The sequence below is a fragment of the Lepidochelys kempii genome, chromosome 5 (genome assembly GCF_965140265.1).
Source record: "Lepidochelys kempii isolate rLepKem1 chromosome 5, rLepKem1.hap2, whole genome shotgun sequence".
NCBI classification, from domain to species: domain Eukaryota; kingdom Metazoa; phylum Chordata; order Testudines; family Cheloniidae; genus Lepidochelys; species Lepidochelys kempii.
Window position 1 is genome coordinate 82,833,780 of NC_133260.1, and position 24,577 is coordinate 82,858,356.

General features: G+C 40.4%; 1 protein-coding gene across 1 annotated transcript in view; it reads left to right on the forward strand.

Moving 5' to 3' along the window:
• The window catches only part of ADAMTS19 (ADAM metallopeptidase with thrombospondin type 1 motif 19), a 279,664-nt gene that overhangs the window by 251,845 nt on the left and 3,242 nt on the right, over positions 1-24,577 (forward strand). Inside the window, exons 21-22 of the mRNA XM_073344873.1 lie at positions 2,192-2,344; positions 23,894-24,071. Coding sequence (XP_073200974.1) covers positions 2,192-2,344; positions 23,894-24,071 — 331 coding nt within the window. The remainder of the gene's footprint in view (positions 1-2,191; positions 2,345-23,893; positions 24,072-24,577) is intronic.

The following is a 24,577-nucleotide window of genomic DNA, read 5'->3' on the forward strand; positions in this document are numbered from 1 at the left end:
GTATGCATTATTCACTATCTACTGTTGTTTCTTAAAATTTTCTAGAGATTTTGTTGAGACCCTTATAGGGGGGTACAGAAAGCTGTAGTCCAAGTGTTATCTGTAACTTTTACTAGTAAAAAGTATTACCTCACATATATGGCATCAGAATTAGACAAGGACAAAACTTCCTCAGTTTAATGGATTTGGAATAACTGATGTCTATTGAACTTTGACAAGTGGCACATCCCAGATTAAGGTATTTTTTGGTCCTTCATGCCACAACTCTAATCTCTCTGGAATTAAAGATGATTGAGTAATAAAACCCACTACCTAGAGTTTTCCCCTTTTAGCCAATTGCTGCTCTGAAACATTTTCAAAAGCCCAAATCCAGGAAGGTATTATTACTTCCTGCCAGTGGCAGCTGATGGGGACAAATAGGGCTAAGCCTATCTATTAAATTCTCTGTAATTTGTTTCTGTTTTATAATAAACAAAACCATTTGTTGCATATGCCTTTCTTTTCTCTCTTTTCTCTGTCAACACAGTGGAGAGTACCAGAAAGTAGACTGAGGAAGGGGAATAGGGGTTGGCAGAGTCTAGTCCTTCAGTGCAGCAACATAGAATACAATTAGGGATGGAGGAAATGGCAGTGCCCAGTTTCTTCAGTGGCATAGAACTGTAGAGTTCAACCAGGAGAGAGACAGTCAGAGAGGACTGATAGAGATTTAGCCGCTAAAAGGGCTCATCCTGCCATTTTAAGTATAGGGCAATGCTGAGTGCTACACATGTTCAGAAGCTGTGTTTCCATTCCCCTCTAGTGCAAAATGAGGGTAGCCCCAGAATCTGAGTATAGGCACAGGCCTAGTTGTAGATCTCCACCCACACCTCAGGAGCAGCATCAGAGTCCCAAGAGAGGGAATCTGAAGCAGAGAGAGTGAGGTGATGGCCATCCTGTGTTTGCAAGGAAGGAGCAGGTTGTGCCTGTGTTCAAACGAAAGAGTGAGAAGGGGACCTGGAGAATGGGGCGGTAAAAGAGGTGAAGCAGTGAGAGGTAGTGATCTGATGAGTGGCTGGGCCTATGAACTGGCAGAGGTGGGCAGTTGAAAGGGAGAGGCTATGATCTGGTGAGGATGGGGTGCAAAGGTAAGGAGAAGAATGCAGGGTGAGCTGTCTGCTCATTTTCAGAAGGAGCAGAGGTGGGGTTACAGCAGAGGAACAATTGGAAGAATGGAATTTATTTATCAGGGAAGAAGAAAGAACCCTAAATTGTTTAGTTGGTTGGTTTTATCTGGGAGATCAGTAATGATTGTGTATGTGTCAGGGGGGAGGGGTCAGAAATAATTTTTAAGGAGCGAGGTGTTTCTAATCCCCAGTTCCACCATATGCCACTGCTTCCTGAACTTGCAATCAGAATCGTCTTGAATAAGAAATGTTGTAATTTTTTGGCTATATAAGTGGGAATAGCTGAAAGAAAATGTGCTGATTAAGGCCTTCCAGTCAATAAATCTTTTGCCCTGGCTTTATTGTAGCACAGTTTTCACATGTTTTATATGCAATTGAATTTTTTTTATTATTTTTTATCTAAATTAGTGACATTTCATGTGGTAGAACAAATTGGATTGCTGCATATAGATCTGTGATATTTACTTCTGCAATTTCAAAATTCATTCCAATTAAGGTCTGTTATATCCTTTTGTGGTTTATTTGAAGTTTTATTCCGTCTCATACTTTGAAAAGTATTTAGAATTTCTTCAAGGATGTTTTAGTTCACTTTGTTTCCTTTTTAGCTGCTTTTTTATTTTGTGTGTATCTAATATATATATGTATCTCTTCCTCATACATATGTATATTAAGGAGCGTGCCATTTATAGGTAAGGTTGCCTAAAATTTTTATTATAACTCTTTATGGTCAGCTGATCATAATTTTCCAAAACTTTCACTTATCAGGATGGAATTTTTAGTCTTGGTGACTTATGTTATTATGTCTTATGATATTTTTAGTCTCAGGGTCCAAATGTTATTCACGTAGCTGGAGTAGCGTAATTTAGGTCAATTTACCCCAGTAGTGAAGACAAGCCCTCAGTCTAACATTCTTTTACCAGAATGTTGTGTCATGGAAAGTAGAGGCTGCTGAGATCACTAGATTTAATATTAGCATATATTTTTTGTGTCTTGTAGAAGCGTAAATCACATCTTTCTGTATCCTACAGTGTTCTATAAAATGTGGCAAAGGAGTACGACATCGGACTGTGAGGTGCACCAATCCCCGAAAGAAGTGTGTTTTGTCCACAAGACCTAAAGAAGAGGAAGACTGTGAGGACTATTCCAAATGCTATGTCTGGAGAATGGGAGACTGGTCTAAGGTAGGATATGACACTAATACCACATAATACAACAAAAACTATTTTTCCAACAGAGTTTATTGGAATAAGTTTTATCAAAGACGCAACAGTTTTATTGAAGATTCAGCAATGTCCCAAATCCAGGAACAATGCAACTGCAAATAAAATGGAACTATAAGGTCAAATTGTGACAAAAGAATAGAGTTTAAGTAGAAAATAGCATTATACTTGTTTAGTATATCTATGTCTACACTACACAACTTTTAGCGACACAGCTGTGCCGCTACAGCCATGCCACTAAAAGGTGTGCAGTGTAGCCACTGTTTGTCAGCAGGAATGAGCGCTCCTGCCGACAATAAACTTCCACTCCCAACAAGTGGCGTTAGCTTTGTCGGAAGTGTTGTTCACACCGGCGCTTGTCGTCAGCAAAACTTTTGTCTTTCGGGGGCCGGTGTGTGTGTGTTTTTTTAACACCTCTGAATGACAAAAGTTTTGTCTTTCATTTGCCAGTGTAGACAAAATTCAGGTGAAAATTGGAGTACGTAATGTAGCCCAAGTGTAATTGTACTAGTATAGCTTTAACTCAAATCAATGGAAGTGTGTAACTAGCAACGCTGATAGGAAATACTTTCTGTTTTCAACAATATAAACCACAAACATAAGAAAAGTGAAGGCATGTGTGTGCAAAGACACCAGAAAAAGAAAGAAGTATAAAAATCTCTGAAATCTCCTGTCTTTCTTGGCTGTGATGTTGACACACTGTTGGGCAAAGCAGTGGTTACCTCTAGTTTGTGCTCTATGTATATTCAGTTTTCCTGAGGATTTATTAAATTTTCTTGCCATCATCTGACTTATCATCCTTCTGATGCCATCTGTTACGTGCTGAGATTAGTGCCAGTGCACTGAGTTTTTGTTCACAGCAACAACTTTCTGACCTAGTGTCTGCTGACCTAGTGGATAGACACTTGGCCATGCAATGTAACATACTGCTGTGAGATGCCTCTTTGTTTGAGTCACCTATTTCCTTGTGCCTTTCAAGTCCATCAGTGGGCATAGTGTTGGATGTTCTGTGTCCTGATTCTGTCGTTCTGGCTGGTTGTGCTGCATGGCCTTTGGTACTGTGATGCAAGTGTACCTGGTGCAGTGAGGATATTCTAATTTACATTACCGAAGGATGAGCATATTTTCCTCTGGCCTTGATAACAATCCTTTTTTTCTCCAGGGCATACTTTTTTCTGACTTCCATTTCTCATTTAGATGTCCTACTATCTAACTCTGGGCAATTAGACTCCTTTTCCTCCACTGTAGGATGCTTAGGCATCTCATCTTACACATTTCATTTATTTACACTACCAAAATGCCTACAAGTAAGTTGAACCTCCCTGACTGGTTAAGACATCATTACTCTACCACATAATTTGTCAATATTCAAATCCGTTCCACATAATCCATTTTATATCTAGTATCCATTTAGTGTTGCTTTAACTGAACTCCCAATACAATCTGAAGTGGATTATTTATTTAGCATATAGGCCCTGATTTTAATTTCTCTACAGAGACATCAGTTTAAAATATGCCATATTTGGATTTCCTATTTTTTTTTCCTGTAGTTGTACTGTTCCATTGCTAGAATATATAGCCATGAAGTCATGGCATACATATTAATGTGTCTGCAATGAAGGAAACAAATGGAAAGCTCAGATAAACGTTAATCCTTGCTCACTGCTGTTGGTTTTTGAGTCAGAAGGTTCAGTGCAGCCCTTTGTGTTCACTGTTTTTGCTCTTTAGGATAATTCTTGACATTGACAGAAGGCTGTTCCTTTGAGCAGAGCCAAATTCCCCCCAAGTTTATGCCAAGACTTGGCTAGCGAAATTTAAATTACACTTCTCACCATTGAAACTGGAGGTTTAATGTGATCCTTAATGGCTTTGCTGCTCCTCTTGAGATCCTAAAACAAAATTTTATTTATTTATTATAGATATTATTATTTATTATTAACGCAATAATGGAATTTAACTAATTTCAGAAGAACAAACACACAAAGATCAGATGGTGATTTTTGTTTTCATCACTTTAACAATAATGCCAACAAGATAAAGAAGAAACTGACAGCTGCACTAAGGTCCATGATACAACAGTTTTACTAAAATTCTGACTTTTTGTTTTAAAGTCTCCAGTATAATCTAGAATTTGTGCTGAATTTAACTTCATAATAGCTCTTAGGGTATGAGAACACTGCAACTGGGATGTGTGATTCCCAGTACAGCTAGACAAACTCACCCTACTAGCTCTCCTTTAGCTAGTGTGCTAAAAATAGCAGTGTGGACATTGCTGCCCAGGAGGTGCTACCCAAGCTCAGACCCGCTATGTCCTAGGTACTTTCCAAAGACTTAAAAAGGATGGTCCCTGCTCCAAGGAGTTCACAATCTAAGGATGACTGAATAGACAGAGGGGTACTGAAAGGACAATTTATATGTGATTTACATACAGATCAACTTGATTTGCTATAGGTAGCACAGTGGAAGGAAGTCTTCAAGAGGGACTAAAATGTGGACAATGTAGGGGCCTTGTGGATGAACTTAGGGTAGTCGTACTGTGTATAGGAAGCTTGTCAAGGTTCCTTCCCCACTCTGAACTCTAGGGTACAGATGTGGGGACCTGCATGAAAAACCCCCTAAGCTTATTTTTACCAGCTTAGGTTAAAACTTCCCCAAGGTACAAACTATTTTACCTTTTGTCCCTGGACCTTATTGCTGTCACCACCAAGCATAGAACAAAAATAACAGGGAAAGAGCCCACTTGGAAATGTCTTTCCTCCCACAAATCCCCCCAAGCCCTACACCCCCTTTCCTGGGGAAGGCTTGATAAAAATCCTCACCAATTTGCATAGGTGAACACCAACTCAAACCCTTGGATCTTAAGAACAATGAAAAAGCAATCAGGTTCTTAAAAGAAGAATTTTAATTAAAGAAAAGGTAAAAGAATCACCTGTGTAAAATCAGGATGGTAAATACATTACAGGATAATCAGATTCAAAACACAGAGAATCCCTCTAGGCAAAACCTTAAGTTACAAAAAGACTCTAAAAACAGGAATATACATTCCATTCAGCACAACTTATTGTATCAGCTATTTAAACAAAACAGAATCTAACGCATATCTAACTAGATTGCTTACTAACTCTTTACAGCAGTTCTGACCTGCATTCCGGCTCTGGTCCCCGCAAAAGCATCCCACAGACAGAGAGAACCCTTTGTTTCCACCCCCTCCAGCTTTGAAAGTATCTTGTCTCCTCATTGGTCATTTTGGTCAGGTGCCAGCAAGGTTATCTTAGCTTCTTAACCCTTTCCAGGTGAAAGGGTTTTTCCCCTGGTCAGGAGGGATTTAAAGGTGTTTACCCTTCCCTTTATATTTATGACAAAGCTGCATGGAAGAAGACACAGAGTTGATTGTATAAGAAGCTCATGAGAAGGTGGGATGTGGAGAGGAACAATATGAAGCTTGACAAGGGAGGATAAATAGGGAGGGGTAGAGTTATGTAGAGTTTTGAAAGTACAGTAACTCCTCCTGAAAAAACTAAACCATGTTAAACCATGTTAAACTAAACCATGTTTAAACAAAACCATGTTAAGCAAATCCAATTTCCCCATAAGAATTAATGTAAAGGGGGGGGGTAGGTTCCAGGGGAAACACACACACACACACACACACACACATATATACACAGTATAAGTTTTAAATAATTTAATGCTGTACACAGCAATGATCATTGTGAAGCTTGGTTGAGGTGGTAGAGTCAGAGGGTGGAAGAGGGTGGGATATTTCCCAGGGAATGCCTTACTGCTAAATGATGAACTAGCAGTTGGCTGAGCCCTCAAGCATTAACACATTGTTAATGTAGCTTCACACTCTACAAGGCAGCACGAATGGAGGGAGGAGACACAGCATGACAGAGACAGAGACACACACCGTGTGTGTGTGTGAGAGAGAGAGAGACACACACATGCACACACCATGTGTGTGAGAGAGAGATATGTGCATTGCCCCTTTAAGTATGCAGAACCCATTCTAAGTACACTGCCTTTTTAAGTAGATCAGCAAGTTGAGACGACAGATGCTGCCTGCAAACTCCCTACATCCTGAGCCTATCGTGTATCCCCCCTGCTCTGTGGAGATGGGGTAAAGGAGTGGTGGGCAGGAGCAGGGAGACATCCTGATATCAGCACCACTCTTCTCCCTCCCCCTCCCCACCTCACAGCAAGCAGGAGGCTCCCAGGAGTAGCTCCAAGGCAGAGGGCAGGAGCAGCACATGGCGGTGTGGGGAGGGACAGCTGAACTGCCCAGCAATTGATAGCCTGCTGGGCAGCTGCCGCACAGGAAACTTAGGGGAGGTGCTATGGGGGGCTGCTGGTCCACCCGCATTCCAAGCCCCCAACAGCTAGCTCCAACGGGCTGCTCTTTCTACAAGCAGTGGACAAAGCAGGCAGCTGCCAAACAATGTTATAAGGGAACATTGTGCAACTTTAAATGAGCATGTTCTCTAATTGATGAGCAACGAAACAACGTTAACCGGGACGACTTTAAGTGAGGAGTTACAGTAGTGACAAGAAGCTTAAGTTTGTTACAAAATTCTATGGGAATCCAATGGAGGGACTCAAAGGGGAATTCTGTGAGCAAACTAATGGGCAAGGAAGTTGAATTTAGCCGCAGCAGTTTGTAAGGATGGAAGGGGGGCACTGTTATAATCAAGGTGGGATATAATGAGGGCCTAAACTGGATATTTCACCATAGGAATGGAGAGAAAAAGGTGGATTAGTGATGTTGACAAGGGAGAAGCTGCAAGATTTGTAAATAGTATCGTTGTATTGGGAAAAGCAAAGTGATGAGTCCAATATAGCACCAAGGTGATGGGCCAGAGTGACTGGGATGTTAGTGGTTTTGTCAAGAGTGATGAAAAAGAAGAAGAAAGGAGAAGGTTTGGGGAGGGGGGAGATAAGGAACTCATTTGGTTAAGCTATCACAGTGAACTCCAAACTGCACCTGAGTTTTTATGTAGTCATCCAACTGCAACCCACTACCATGGATGAAGTCCGTGGCTCAGTCCGTTTCAACTGATATGTATATCACTGTGTATGTGTAGTGCCTTCTGGAAATCCAAGTGAGAACAAGTTCATTCTCAGTTAACTAAGAATTGGCTGGGGAAAGACTGGGCAGGCAGAATAACCCATGGAGTGATCTTCCAGTTGAGAACTCCAAAACATTGCTGTCAGTAGTGCAGAGTTGATAGGGCTCATTGAGCCACAGATTGTCTCTTTGTTCCATGTCTTCCCTGGGGATGTGAGGGGGCAAGAGACCACCAGGTGATCTCCCCAGGACCTGGAAAAAAATGAAGAAACCAGGAATTGCCCTATCTCCCTGCTACAATGGCCCATGTAGACTAGTACTGCAACTACCATGGCCTGAGCTGGAAGGAGAGATGTGACTAGGATCGGTGAAGACTTGTTAGAAGGATGTGCACAAACCTCCTGTTCCCACAAGCAGCAGACAAGTAGGCAGTCAAGGCTGGCATCACTGGCAGAGAGGAGGGCCCACTCCCAACGTGCAGCCAGTTTATACAACAATGTAGGGATGCTACTTCCTCTGCTGCCTTGTAAAATGGGCCCAGATTTGGCCAGTTGTCTTTTAATGTTTAAACCTTTGTAGAGCAAAAAACAATCAGTCTTGACATCTACTGCCTCATACTTGGTGTGTGAAACAGTTCTTGGTATAGATGGGGAAGAGTGAAAGAGAAGTGCATTGTTTTTGCTACCTGTTCAAGAACCTAGGAAATTCAACCTTTAAACTGTGCAGAGTGCTTCTTTATCAAATAAATGCAAATAGTTTACTCTCCTTCAATTGAAATATAAAGAGAAACTATGGGCTTTTAATATTATTTAGGAGATTAGTTGTACTGAGAAAATAATTAGCCTTGTTTAGTTCTTTGGTTCCTAATCCAGAATTATTAGTTCTTTTAAATTCTGGGAACAGAACAGTGCTGGCCACATATCAAGATATGACATTATTACTAGATTTATGGAGAAAGATCTTATGTGACTTTTGTGAAATAATAGAAGTCAAAATAACCCTTGCATCATTTTAATAACTTTTATGTTAACTGAATTATACAGTTAGTTTCCAACAAATGAGGTATGTCTTTATTTTCAGAAATGATGAATAAGCAAATAAATCTCAAACTGTCCATACAATCAAATAAAAGGGGGAGTTGTTTGTTCATTTTCATCTTATCCTGTACATTAGCATAATTTGTTTTAGACAAAGCTTTTTTATGGATCAGTTCAAAACTACTTCGTTAGTTTCTGCCTGGAATAAATGTAGTGTAACGTTGGGTTACAAAACAAGAAAGAGAGAGAGAGAGAGAGTCATCTACAGCACACAGATGAACTATATAGGATTTTAAAAGTGTGTGCCCATTTCATATTATATGTGCATAGAATCACAGGTAAAAGTAGGATATTTTGATAGTCTCATCTTAGTAAACCACCCTGGGAGCTACCATGTGGTGTTCTATTATTGCTAGAAGTCTTCTCAGTGAAATTGAGGCTTTCAGGAATGACAAAATAGTATCCAAAAGTAACAATTGGACATAGCTCTGTGTTGTCTATCAAAACTGTTGGATCTGTAAGGAGAATGGGTTTTATTGTTATGCATTTTTGTTGTGAGAGAGTCCCAAGGTTCCAATCTGGATGGGGAACCCATTGTGCTCCAAACTGTACAAACACACAGGAAGACACAGTCTCTGACCCAAGGGGTTTATCATCTAAGACAGGGGTACTCAAACTATGGGTCAGGACCTCAAAGTGGGTCATGACCCCATTTTAATGGGGTCACCAAGGCTGGTGTTAGCCTGGGCCCCAGCAAGTCTGCAGCCCAAGCTCTATCACCCAGGACTGAAGCCCAAGCCTCACCACCCAGGGCTAAGGTTACATTTCCCCCACCCAGGGCAGAAGCCTTTGTGCTTCAGCTTTGCCCTCACCCAGGGCAGTGGGGCTTGGGCAGGCTCAATAATCGGTCCCCCTTCCTGGGGTCATGTAGTAATTTTTGTTGTCAGAAGAGGGTCACGGTGCAATGAAGTTTGAGAACCGCTGATGACAAGTGACATACTAAGAGTGGGGGAGAAGAAGTCAATCAAATATATACCCTTTGTATACATTTTATATATTTTTTTAAAATAGTGAAAAAACCCTTAAGTACAGGTGTCTCTGACTCTTTCTGTTCTTTCTTTTAGGCTTTATGAAAGTGGGCATCAAAGAGGGATTTGAAGGAGGACAGGTTACTGGCAATAGATCAGTTTGGGAAGAGCATGTGTGTGGGGGCAGCATCAAAAAAGGTGCAAAGACAGCCATGGGAGAAGTGGGCAAATGGGTGGTCATGGAGAAGAAGAGGCAGGGCAATGCAAAAGGAAAGGAGAGCAGATAAGTACAAAGAGGCAAATCTGTAAAGGTTAGAAAAGATTCTTGAACTTAATTTAATGGAAAAGAGATAACGAGTGGAGAAAGTCGAAGAAGGGGTGACATGGTCAGAACAGGCAAAAAAGGATGATCCTTGCAATGGAGTTTGAATTCACTTCAGTCATGTAAGGGAGACAGGCTGAAATACAGAATAGTATCTTGGTAAACAGGGCAAGAGTGAAAAGGTAAACTTCTGAGTTATCAGCATAAAGATGACAGCTGAAACCATGTGAGTGCATGAAAAGATCATGCAAGGAATAGAAGGTACTATGTATTTTTTACTCACCTCTAGTAAAAGGAGAATAAGAGTGGATACTGAAAAATAATTGAGAAATTATAAAAATATTCTGTAGAAGATCTTTAAAAATGTATCTTTGTTTCAACATGTAAATAGTAGTATATATGAGCTTATTATCATTTTATATATATATAAAAATTTTGAATCACAGGGCAATTTTACAAATGTCCTACACTGTCCCTTCCAGTCTGCTAGAGCCACATCCTGAGTTCTAACCTTAGCTTGAAACTTTAAACTATGTAGTTTGGCTTCCATTTTATCTACTAAAGTTTGTCACTTTTTAAAATTGACATTGACAGGAGTGATTGGCCTTTGTGTTACTGATCTAAGTAGAAATGCCTGTATAATCAACACAGACTTTTGCCTGCAGTAAAGCAGAAGCAGCAGAAACCCCTTCATTAGTGTATGAGAATTTAAAGGTATTTATTACAATATGGTTTATCTTAAGGTGAATGTGTTAGAGATAGAAACGTCAGATTAACTTTATTTTGTATTGACTATAGTTTGAAATATAATTGTCCTTCTATATCTGTACAGATATTGTGCTAGTTATTTATTGGACTGTCATATTTTTGGAATATGATAGTTGTTGTTTTAATGCTGTATTAGACTCAGAGATCTAGCTAATGATCCCAGTGAGCCAAAGGTTTTCTTCCAATACAAATTACCCAGTAAAATGTTGTCACCAGCTAGGGCCTATATTTTTTGTCACACAAAGTATATCTCAGAATTAGGTGTATTTCATTTGGCTAAAATACAGTATGTTACATGATTCAGTTTTGTAATTTATATAACCATTGTATTCATTAATTAAACTGGGTTCCTCAAAACTTTGTCAGATACGAGTATGTGACGCAAAAGAGGGTATTTTTCAGTTGACAAGGATACTGCCTTGGGCAAAGTCCGAGTTTGAACAGCCTGGGTCGGTCCTTGACACAGACAGTGGTGATTTAAGTTAAATCAACAAAAAGGCAGTCAATAAACATAACGTAAATGAGACCAAAAGAAAGCCCTTGGTCCTCAGGGCTTTTGTCCCCATCTTCTTCCCTTGTAATCCAAGAGGCTTTAACTAGCTCAGAGACAGCCTAATGCTGGCTCCTCTGGCAGTCTGACAGCGAGTTGTTGCTCCCTTGAAACCTCAAGCTCTCATCCTCATGAGCAAGAGCAGTGCTGAGGCATGTCTAGTGTAGCCCCGGGGATACCTTTGGAAACCATTAGTTGGCATTCAGGGCAGAAGGCGCAGAAATCTTTGGTCTCTTTGTGTATACTGGGCCACAAAAAAGTGCCAAAATTCTGGACCTAGTTTTGTCTTTTCCCCAATGACCTTTACAGGGTATGGATTATACCAAGTGAAGGAGTTTACAGCGATATATTCTAGGCACCAGGAATTGTGTTTGAACCTCCTTCATCTGCTGGTCTTGATCTACCTAGTATAAAAGGTCTGTCTTGAGGGCAAAATATAGATATTGCCATGACCTCTGGAGTTCTACTTCCTCATCGTTAATCACAGCCATATGCTCATGTAGTCGGCCCAAGGTCTGGTCAGTTTTTTATTCCAGTCAAAAGTCTGAGAAGACAGTCAGCATCTCAGGGTTTAACTATGGCATGGGGGGTCTCCCACCAAGCTTGTGGAGAATGTTTCCCATAGTCCTCTTCTCTGATTTGGCGAGTTCCTGGGTCTGAGTGCTCTGCTACACCTATGACTGCAGTGGTTTTATTCACTTCTTGTCATTCCTTTCTTTCTATACCCCTCTCCTGCCAAGATTTCTTGTTCCAGAATCAGTAGAAAAATATCTAGAAAAAAGGGTCCCCATGTTACCCCACAGGCTAGCATCCTCAGGGGTAATTTACATAGGAAGCTTCAACAGCTTGTAGGAAGCTTCAACAGCAGCTCAGGAAAGCATAGCCAATCTCATCCTCATATTACCAGAAAGGGTAGGTCTTGGGGGACACACACACCTTCAGAGGCTCTTGTATCCCACAACATTCAGTTGCACTGTGGTGCTTGGATAGTGTCTGACATACCTGTGGATGCAGTGGATACATATTTCTCCTATTGTAGGTCGCCACTCTGCTTCCACTAGTTCTCAGATGAATGTCTGGACACCGCCAGAGTCTACAAGGGCCAGAGTTTCCTTGTCATTGACTTTTACCGTACGATAAGTTTTCCTGGGCCCCTTCTCCAGGTCCTATTTTCTGCCATACAATTGACCAAAAACGCATTCCTTGTATGGGTACTCCATGTACATATGCCCCAGTTGGACACAGGAGAAACAGACAACTGCATCCTGTCACAGCCCGCTACTTTGGTTGATCTCTTCCTGTGAAGATTTTGGGTATCCCTGTGCCTGGGCAGGTGGCTAGCAAAGGTCTTGTTACATGATTGAGGATATCCATCTGTTAACTGGGAGGGCCTTAGGAGGGTCACAGACTTTGGGCTCTTTCTGATGCCCAGGCATGTGCTAAGGCCTTCTTGGGACTCATCCAGTGTAATTCCCTTCTCTCCCTGGACACACATTTCTCCTCCTTGCTGTTCATAGTGGTCTATGGTTCCTCTCCATTGGCCTCTCAGCAGCTTGACCAGTCAAGGAGTCCTCCACGAGGCCGGTAGCTTCCTACAGCTTTTCCAGTTGGTGTCTGCAGACCCAATCTTAACCAGTAGGAGGATCTGTATGAACTGCTTGAGGATGATCAGCTCCACAGCCTGGGGTCTTGTCCAGTTTCCAGCTTTAATCAGTACCAGCAGAAGCCCTTCAGCTTCTGGGCCACCATTTGAGGCCTGGCCTTGGGATTGTACTCTCATCTGGAAGTGCTGACGGTAGGTTATGCCTAATCAATCCAATATAGCTTAATCAGTTTAATCTTGGGCAAGATGAATGGGCAGCCATTCCATCAAGACCTTGGTACACTGCCTGACCTTCCCCTCTTCAGCAAGATAGCTAGCCTGATGGCCCATTTCTCTAGAGGCCATTGTGATGCTGTTGCTACTTTCTCAAAGGTTATGTGGAAGGAGTCTGTGTCATCATCTGCCATCATCTTAAGAAGTGTCAGGGCCAAGGGCATTCCCTGAATCTTGGGAGTTTGTCTCCTGACATTGAGGGATTTGAGCAGCTTTTTAAAGTCAGCAGGACAGTTATATATTATAGTAACTTTTAGTGCATTGTCATCTGCTTGAACAGCTGCTGTAGTCACAACTCTTGCTGTGATTACAAATAGGCTAACCACCGTAGGAGCTGATTCATTTCTATGGGGATTTTTGTTTGTTTATTTCTGCTCTTTCAGGGACTAAAAATCCCATTTCTGGTACCACATGTCAGCAGCCAAGTATACCACCTTGGGCAAAGTCCTAGTTTGAACAGCCTGGGTCACTCCTTGACCCAAGCAGCGGTGGCTTAAATGAAATCAAAAAGAAAGCAAAGTGTGTAAACATAACATAAATAAGGCCAAAAGAAAGCCCTTGGTCCTAAGAGTTTTTGTCCCCATCTTCTTCTCTTACACTCCTGGAATCTAGATCTCAGGCGGTCTACAGGAAGAAAGGCTTGGGTGAGAATGGTGGTTGGGGGCAGTGTACTGAGGGGGCATTCTCCTGTTTTGCTAACCTGGCTCATTTTAGGGGATCCAGGGAATGAAGAACCCCTAACCCCTCTCCCTAAGGAAGATGAAGGTGATTTGGGTGTGAAGAGGGAAACGTTAATGAACTAGCAAAGCTTCAGGATCCTATTGAACTAATTTCTAGATACTGCACATAACAATAATGCCAAGAATGGCTTTCACTTTCATCTTGCCAGGAGAGTACCTTTCACATGAGATCCTAGCTACTGAGATCTATACCTCCTAGCTGATTACTGTAATTCACTCTGTTTCGGACTGAATAATGTTACATTACACAATGAAGCTCCAGCTTATGCAGAATACAGCAGCATGGCTCTTGAATAAGAAAAACATAACAAACATATCATACTCTCCAATGGGTTTCCACTGGGTACCAAAGACAGTTCCAAGTACTGGTCCTAATATTTAAAGCCCTTAGTGGAATAGTGCTTGTCTGTTTTAAAGGCCAACTTTTTATCCACACACAACTAAGACAGCTTTTCTCCTTGGGAATGTTAACACTGATGGAGCCCAGATTCCAACTCTCAAAAGCAGGGGCTGAGGGTTACTCCATGACAGGCTGCATCTATAGTGTTACTTACCAAGATAAGATGGAGCCCAAAGTCTGGCTACAATACAGAAGACACTTCTCTGTAGCAGTCGTCTTGCACTAATGAAAAACAGGAAATACAGTGAAAAAGGTACAAAAAAGGGAAAGGAAACACGAAAAAATCCAAGTAAAAGTGGTTAAAAATAGGAAGGGGCCAAAACAGGATTTTCACAGCTAAACTTTCACAGTTAAACTTGGCATCTTGATACTGAGGTGATGGGTGTGTTACAATTGAGTGTGGCAAAGATCTTCCTGCAAATGAGGCATGAAGGAACTCAGACTGCGTCATGTATTTGGATTCATTATTCCCCCTTCTTTGTGATTAACTGATACACAAATATTGGTACAAATAAAGTAGATATAGTTTGGGACATAAACAGCTATAGCAAAAGCTGAATAGCTTGATGAACAACTTTTGTGGATATTTTTAACCTCATTTAAACAAAATCACTTATACAAACAAGTACACTGTATGATCTAATAACAGTCCTCAAAACCAAACTACATTAAAAATACAAAGTGAACAAAAAATATTGCAAACCTTCAAACCTTATGCACTGTTATCAGTTTTTGATTCTTCAGTATGCTGTTTCACACTCACTTTATTAAAAGTTTGAAACTGCTTGAATGCTGGAACTGACAAACCTATACATAAATGATTAGGAATGCTGTGCTAGTAATTTCCAGAACTCATCATTGAGTTTCCTTATAAGAACATCTCTCTCCGGTTCAAATGTTACTTAGACTTGTAAAACGCCTTTTTGAGCAATCTATTTATTCTTGAAGACAAATTGTCCAAGTCAATTCTGTTAACATTGTCACAGATTGGCGCTTCTTATTGTAGATTGTATCAGATCCTGTAATGATTGCCTATTATTTTGGCTGAGAGACACATTTTGACCGTTACTGACTGCCAGTTACAATTTTTCCCTTAATTTAGGAATTCCTACTTCTTACTGAAGCCAGCTGGAAACAACTAAGGCATTACAGCACCTTTCTCAGCTGTTGGCCATAGGAATATGTATTCTCTCCAAAATATATATCTTTGGCAGGGAACAGAAAGAAGGAATCTCGGGTAATCCTTGTGCATGCCAAGTGTAAGGATTGTTATATTTAACGGCTAGATTTCAGTCCCTGAAATTATATTTAAAAGAAGTTCAAAGGTAGGCCAGTATTCATATAGAATGTGTAGTTTTCATGCAAAAAAACTTTAAAAATAGCTTTTCACTATATTTATCCAGGATTTTTTTTTTTTTGTAGAGGCTTTAACAGGAATGTTTTACATGACTTGCAGCTTGAATGGTTTTACAGTACCTTTAGGACTGTGTCCAAAACTGCCAGATTAACAGCCACATAAAAAAACACTGGCTGCATATTAGAACATTTAGTCTAAACCTACAAACACAGTTGTCCTACGGGAATTTTTGCTAATCAGCTACATGGCCTCAAAATGTAGGTCACCTGAACAGTCAGAAGTAAGAAATAACTAGAACACCACAAAAACGAACTACAGTGTGTGCAAATGTGACATTCTTTTTTGGTGGAAAAAATATTCGTGAGAGAGCATTCCCCAGTAAATAGTAATGAAGAGTAGGGTGAAATTAAATTAGGATTTACAGAGGACACCTGCTGAACCTCCACACTTTACTAAGTTTTATGTATAATTAGTTTAATTATTTCATAAGTGATTTTGACTGCATAGATTTTCTGATTAAATTCATTGCCTAACAAATTAGCATGGAAGATATTGATAGTCATAAGTAGGATCTTATTTAATTAAATAATTTTAATCCTCTCCTCCAAAGCACACACAACCCCTCCAAGCGTGGTCTCGTCTGCAAACTTTATAAGCATACTCTCGATGCCACTATCTAAATCATTGATGAAGATATTGAACAGAACCGGACCCAGAACTGACTCCACTTGTTATGCCCTTCCAGCCTGACTGTGAACCACTGATAACTGTTTTCTGGGAACAGTTTTCCAATCAGTTTTGCACCCACCTTATAGTAGCTCCATCTAGGTTGCATTTTCCTAGTTTGTTTATGAAAAGGTCATGCGAGATTGTAACAAAACCCTTACTAATGTCAAGATCTACTGCTTCCCCCCTATCCCCGCATCTCCCTCTCAGACTCTTAGGCCTTTCTCCTGTCTGCCTTCTTTCTTCATACGGTTTGCAGAACTAATCCTCCAGGCCCTCTGTTCAAGGTCTGATGTAGAACTGGCTTACACGATCTTGCTAAACATGTAATACTGAGTTCTCTTCTTTGTCATCTGGCTCAGGCATTCCTGGATATGGCAGGAATACCTCAAGGATGCAACAACTACAGCTAAAACACAGAGGTACCACTGTCATACGGGAAAGTGAAAGCTAAGGTTCAGAACTCCCTTCCGTTAATTGCGCTGTTAAACAATAATAGAATAACATTTATTTAAATATTTTGGGATGTTTTCTACATTTTCAAATATATTGATTTCAATTACAACACAGAATACAAAGTATACAGTACTCAGTTTATGTTTATTTTTATTACAAATATTTGCACTGTAAAAAACAAAAGAAATAATATTTTTCAAATCCTCCATTGCAAGTACTGTAGTGCAATCTCTTTATCATGAAAGCTGAATTTACAAATGTAGAATTGTGTAAAAAAAAGTGCATTCAAAATGATAAATAATGGAAATAGTATTTTTCAATTCACCTCATACAAGTACTGTCATGCAATCTCTTTATCGTAAAAGTGCAACTTTTATGTAGATTTTTTTGTTACATAACTGCACTCAAAACCAAAACAAAGTAAAACTTTAGAGCCTACAAGTCCATCAGTCCTAATTCTTGTTCAGCCAATTGCTCAGATAAACAAGTTTGTTTGCATTTGCAGGAGATAATGTTGCCTGCTTCTTGTTTACAATGTCACCTGAAATTGAGAACAGGTGTTCACATGGCACCATTATAACCAGCGTCACAAGATATTTACCTGTCAAATGTCCTAAAGATTCATATGTCCCTTCATGCTTCAACCATCATTCCAGAGAACATGCATCCATGCTGATGACAGGTTCTGCTCAATAATGATCCAAAGTAGTGTGGACTGACGCATGTTCATTTTCATCATCTGAGTCAGATGCCACAAGCATAAGTTTGATTTTCTTTTTTGGCGGTTCAGGTTCTATAATTTCCGCATTGGAGTGTTGCTCTTTTAAGACTTCTGAAAGCATGAACCACACCTAGTCCCTCTCAGATTTTGGAAGGCACTCAAGATTCTTAAATCTTGGGTTGAGTGAAGTAGCTATTTTTAGAAATCTTACTTTGTTACCTTCTTTGTATTTTGTCAAATCTGCAGTGAAAGTGTTCTTAATACAAAGATGTGTTGGGTCTTCATCTTCTTGATGATGACTACTTTCTTGAGACTGCCATAACATGAAATATATGGCAGAAAGTGGGTTAAACAGAACAGGAGACATACAATTCTCTCCCAAAGAATTCCATCACAAACTTAATTAACACATTATTTTTTTAACGAGCTTCATCAGCATGGAAGCATGTCCTCTGCAACGGTGACTGGTATACAAATGTTTAGCATTTCTGGCATTTAAATGCCTTGCAATGCCAGCTACAAAAGTGTGAACTCCTGTGTAAAATAGTGTGTGTAAATAAGAAGCTGGCAGCATTACCTCCCATAAATGTAAATAAAGTTGTTTGTCTTAGGACTGGCTGAACGAGAAGTAGCCTGGACTTGTACTCTCTAAAGTTTTACATTGTTTTGTTTTTGAGTGCAGTTACGTTAAAAAAAAAATCTCCATTTGTAAGTTGAACTTTAATGATAAAGAGACTGCATTACGGTATTGTATGAGGTGAATTGAAAAATACTATTTCTTTTGTTTATCATTTTACAGTGCAAATATTTGTAATAAAAATTATATAAAGTGAGCAAAGTATTCTGTGTTGTAATTGAAATCAATATATTTGAAAATGTAGAAAAGCATCCAAAATATTCAAGAAATTTCAATTCATAGTCTATTGCTTAACAGTGTGACTAAAACGGCAATTAATCACAGTTAATTTTTTTAATCTTGATTAATATTTTTGAGTTTATCGCGTGAAATAATTGCAATTAATTGACAGCCCTAGTGGAAATCTGAGGTTCAGCCACTCTGGAATTGGATCTCTGGGTGGCAGCCCTCTACTTCCTAACTATGTTTACAGGACAGGCCCAATGGTGATAGGTCTATATTCATATCTCCCCTTAATCTCTTCTTCCAAGCTTTGGTAAGTCCCATTCATACATTTACTGTCACCTCTTGGGTGGGAAACAGCCTGCACTGCTGCAGCATGCTCTCTGTGTTTTCCTCTGTTAGCCCTGGTCTACACTGGTGGGGGGTCGACCTAAGATAGCGGATAGCGTAGCTGAAGTCGGTGTATCTTCGGTCAACTTACCTGGCCATGAGGACGGCAGCGAGTCGACCGCTGCCGCTCCCCCATCGACTCCTCTTCTCGCAAGCTGGAGTTCTGAAGTTGATGGGGAGCACGTTTGGGGATCGATTTATTGCATCTATCCCTAATAGATCGATCACCCACTACTAACAGCCGATTCATCCCTGCCTCTTCCATAGACTTTAAGTTTTTACTGTCCTCTGTGATCCTAGGTTTGGATTTGGGAGAATAAATTTTGCTAGCCCAGCTGAAGCCACATAGGGGTACATTCCCTAGTTAATAGCTTCCCTGTTGTTTCCCTTAAGGACTCTTTGCACTCTCTATATTATCTTATCTTTGCCATTTTTTGTTGTTTCCTCTGGGCTTGCCCCTTACAGCCTCCTTTGATTTATCTCTACTCAGACAGGCAAGTTAATATCACATAGCTGCAAATGCTATTTATAAAACAAAACACAAAATCCACATATTTCCCTCGTTTTTCAGAGTACTATTGTACCTTCTTTATCATAGCAAACAGGCCTGCAGAAATAGAGAAGTATGCTATGTTGCTAACTTGAATGATGTCTCAATAAAGTATATATTTGTCATATCTAAATTTGTTGTGTCTGATTTTCCACTGCTTTGCATCTTGTGAAGTAATTTACAGCTGTGCCTAGTGTACCAAATCAGAATAGTCCTGTTGTCCCACTCAGTTTTTATGCCTGTACATGACTGCAAAAAGTGCAAGGCAGTGTCAGGTGCATCATCAGTACAGTTGAGCTCAAGCCACCAAGTTTGGATTTCTGCTCCAAAGACTGGAGTTGATAGATCCAGGGGGTTGGTTTGAGTCCATCTCTAGTTAGGAGACATATTTCAGGGCATGTCAAATATGGTATCTGAAACACATAGTAACTTGTTCAAGAAATTAAGATTTAAATAAAAATGTTGTACAGGTCATCTGTGTCTTTTATCTACATGAACACAAGGTACCAGAGCCCCTGGCATCCATTTACAAGAGAAACCTAAAAAGAAAAGGAGTACTTGTGGCACCTTAGAGACTAACAAATTTATTTGAGCATAAGCTTTCGTGAGCTACAGCTCACTTCATCAGATGCATGCAGTGGAAAATACAGTGGGGAGATTTTATATACACAGAGAACATGAAACAATGGGTGTTACCATACACACTGTAATGAGGGTGATCAGGTAAGGTGAGCTATTACCAGCAGGGGCGGGGAGGGGGTGCGAAGAAAAACAAACAAACAAAAAAACCAAACCTTTTGTAGTGATAATTAAGGTGGGCCATTTCCAGCAGTTGACAAGAACATGTGAGGAACAGTGGGGCGGGGAGGGGGAAATAAACATGGGAAAATAGTTTTACTTTGTGTAATGACACATCCAATCCCAGTCTTTATTCAAGCCTAAGTTAATGGTGTCCAGTTTGCAAATTAATTCCAATTCAGCAGTCTCTCGTTGGAGTCTGTTTTTGAAGTTTTTTTGTTGAAGAATTGCCACTTTTAGGTCTGTAATCAAGGGACCAAAGAGATTGAAGTGTTCTCCGACTGGTTTTTGAATATTATAATTCTTGACATCTGATTTGTGTCCATTTATTCTTTTATGTAGAGACTGTCCAGATTGGCCAATATACATGGCAGAGGGGCATGGCTGGCACATGATGGCATATATCACATTGGTAGATGTGCAGGTGAACGAGCCTCTGATAGTGTGGCTGATGTGATTAGGCCTTATGATGGTGTCCCCTGAATAGATATGTGGACACAGTTGGCAACGAGCTTTGTTGCAAGGATAGGTTCCTGGGTTAGTGTTTAGGTTGTGTGGTTGCTGGTGGGTATTTGCTTCAGGTTGGGGGGCTGTCTGTAAGCAAGGACTGGCCTGTCTCCCAAGATCTGTGAGAGTGATGGGTTGTCCTTCAGGATAGGTTGTAGATCCTTGATGATGCATTGGAGAGGTTTTAGTTGGGGGCTTAAGGTGATGGCTAGTGGCGTTCTATTATTTTCTTTGTTGGGCCTATCCTGTAGTAGGTGACTTCTGGGTACTCTTCTGGCTCTGTCAGTCTGTTTCTTCATTTCAGCAGGTGGGTATTGTAGTTGTAAGAATGCTTGATAGAGGTCTTGTCGGTGTTTGTTTCTATCTGAGGGGTTGGAGCAAATGCGGTTGTATCGCAGAGCTTGGCTGTAGACAATGGATCGTGTGGTGTGGTCCAGATGAAAGCTGGAGGCATGTAGGTAGGCATAGCGGTCAGTAGGTTTCCGGTATAGGGTGGTGTTTATGTGACCATCGCTTATTAGCACTGTAGTGTCCAGGAAGTGGATCTCTTGTGTGGACTGGTCCAGGCTGAGGTTGATGGTGGGATGGAAATCGTTGAAATCATGGTGGAATTCCTCAAGGGCTTCTTTTCCATGGGTCCAGATGATGAAGATGTCATCAATGTAGCGCGGGTAGAATAGGGGCATTAGGGAACGAGAGCTGAGGAAGCGTTATTCGAAGTCAGCCATAAAAATGTTGGCATACTGTGGGGCCATGCGGGTACCCATAGCAGTGCCACTGATTTGAAGGTATACATTGTCCCCAAATGTGAAATAGTTACGGGTGAGGACAAAGTCACAAAGTTCAGCCACCAGGTTTACCGTGACATTATCGGGGATACTTTTCCTGATGGCTTTTAGTCCATCTTTGTGTGGAATATTGGTGTAGAGAGCTTCTACATCCATAGTGATATCAAGTGATTTTCTGTTGCAAACATTTAATAAAGTAAACAACTGCAAAAAATGGATGAAATATACTTCAGGATCTAGATCTAGCAGAGAGGGAACAAATGGCAACACTATATCATTATTTTGCTATGAAATTACACTTAAAACAATAGCACATATGTGACTAGATAATTAATGTACGTATGTCTCATGAGATTCTGTGAACATAAAGTCAGCAAAGGAGGAAGGGTGTGTTTCACAAGTTCAGATTAGATTTCATGTGCATCTGTGGGGCACTGCCCTAGTTTGCCTTCCAGGATTTTATTTCACAATCATTTTTTATGGAAAAAGAAAGCTACTGTTACTATACTATTTTTTCTGACACCATTCGCCTTGGCAACAGTAAGATGGCAAGGCTGATTGGGTTCTGACTGAACAGTCAGTTCTTCGTGCAAGTTTGATTGTGTGGTGTGATGTACTTGCATGCATCATGTCATTTTGATAAGATTACACCTATATCGCTGTTTAGCTGCCATGGAGCCTAATCTTGATTCTAAAGCCTGAAATGTTTTCTCCATGCTTCCTATGGAATTCAAGATAAGTGTTTTGGCAAAGCTCCCCCCACTCCACCACCAGCTGGCACATCTATTTCTCCCCAAATGTAGAAAGTGCTAATATAATGTCAGGCTAACTCAGTTGAGCATGATCAATCAGGGACATCCATGAGGTGGCAAATTAACAGGTCCACAGCCCATCAGCATGAAAAGTCTGTGCTGTATCACATGATTTTTACTTGATCTGGCCAGCACGTTGCTAAAGGATATGTTCAGGTTTGAGATCGTAATAGTCACACTCCACTGTGCTGAAGAATGTCTGTCTGCTGCCTATCTGTGCTAGAAGTCATCTATTCTTGTTTTTAATCACACTCAGTGTATTACATGGTTCTGGTGGGCATCACAGAGAGAACAACTGTTCAGGCTCTCTTTGCTGTGGTTGCGCCCAGTCTTGATTAGGACCCAAAGGTTTGTTGCTTAATTGGTTGGTGGCCTGTGATATACAGGGGGTCAGACTAGATGATCTGATGGTCCTTTCTGGTCTTACAGTCTATAACTATAACTCATTTACCAAGTGAGTGTACAATTTTACAGTATAGTATAGGTTGCTAACATGAAATTACCTTCATGCAGAGCACCTGTGATGTTTGCTTTACTGTTATATATCTTGGCTCAAAGGAATGACTTCCTACAATACAGGTACCAGTTGAAGAGTATATAAGTTGCCCATCTACAGCCATGGTTATGTTCTATTGGCACCAGTTCCATAGATTCCATATTATACCCATGGAGATTTGTCTCAGTAGATGTGAGAACTTCCTTATGGCCTGTTGCAGGATTATACACATGAAAAGGCATGCTACATTTAGTGTGGATGGAGCTCTTAAGTCCTTGATTCCCTCTCTTTTTGGGTTGGAGTCCCCTCTGATTGTGAGTTTGTGCCGTATATATGGTTGCCACATCTCTCCTGTTGTTTGCCTATTCTTTTTCCCTGACCCAGCTTCTTCTGTTTCTCTTCTCTTTTTCTGTGTATTTTAGTGGGGTTTGAGTTCCATTTTTCATTCTTATTTTCTTGCTACTGCTGTTCTAGGTCTCTCCTTCCCTTCTGAATCTCTCCCTTATTCCTCAGCATCTTCCCACAAAACCTTCTCTCCTCTCTCTATTTCTCTCCTCTTTTCTCTGTTCCTCTTCACACTTTCCCTTTGGATCCCTTGGGTGTGGGAGGGAATAAAAACATTTATTGGGGTGCCTTAATCCTTGCAGGAACTGAGAAGAAGCAGATAAGGTTGATGGGTCCTTGAAGAAAACATGAAGACAAACAGACTTAAAAAGAATCGGCATTCACTCTGCTCAGTGAGGGGAGCAATTTAGCAGTGGGGTTGGGAATATGGCAGGCTTTTCATCGTTCACTACTCCTTTTCTCCAGTTTCTGTGAGCATATTCTGTTGCTCCACCCATCCTCTTTTTGTTGCCTCCTGAGGGTAAATTCAGAAATAGGGATGGGAGAGCAGGCCTTGGAGCTCAGAGGCTTCCTTTGCTTTACTTTTCCACCACTGGTGCTTCAAGATGTGTGCGTTGCTGATTGTAACAGGTAGATGGAACCAATACCCATCCCTAGCAAGGTTTTATAGATTTTTTGGGGCAGGGGAAGAGCTATAATCCATAAATTGGGAATTGCTGCCGTAAGTATTAGACACAACCATATTTTCTAGTTTACTTGTTTTAAATCAATTTTAATTTATGAAACTATGAATCTGCCTGAAATTCTAGCCCCGCTGACGTCAAAACTTCTATTGACTTCAGGTGAGTCAGGATTTCACTCCAAGTTTTTACAGGAAAAAACAGAATTCTGACACATGCCTTTCTTCCATCTGTTGTAGTGTTCCATTACCTGTGGCAAAGGAATGCAGTCTCGAGTAATCCAGTGCATGCACAAGATCACAGGAAGGCATGGCAATGAATGTTTTTCCTCAGAAAAGCCTGCAGCATACAGACCCTGCCATCTTCAACCCTGCAATGAGAAAATTAATGTAAACACAATCACATCACCCAGGTTAGGTAAGCTGAAAAAAAAATATGACAGTGCAGAAGTTATCTTTTTCTGTCTTTCCTTATGAAGGAAAATGATGGTCCTGTGTTTAAGGAGATCTAGATCCTATCTTTATATCTCTTGTAGAATTATGTGTCACTTTAGGCATGTCATTTAAACATCTCTGTGGCTTAGTTTTCCCATATGTAAATTGCAGATAAAAATAGTTTGCAGGGGTTTTATGAAACTTAATTCATAAATGTATGTAAAGCACACAGGTATCTATGAAGGGGACATGATGTGGTATTCCATCTTCTTATTGTTACTAAACATCAAAATGTAAATGTCTTTATGTTGGTGTTAGAAATTTATGTCAAACTGGTTATTTTTCTGGTTAATTGCACCACACATTTTTATAGAGTTGAGAAAATATATAAGTTTAGTTCGGCAAAGTTTTCCAAACAACATTCTCATGGTCCTTAAAGGACCAAGAAGGCCACTTGGAGCTTGTACAAATGGTTCCATCTGCCAGTCT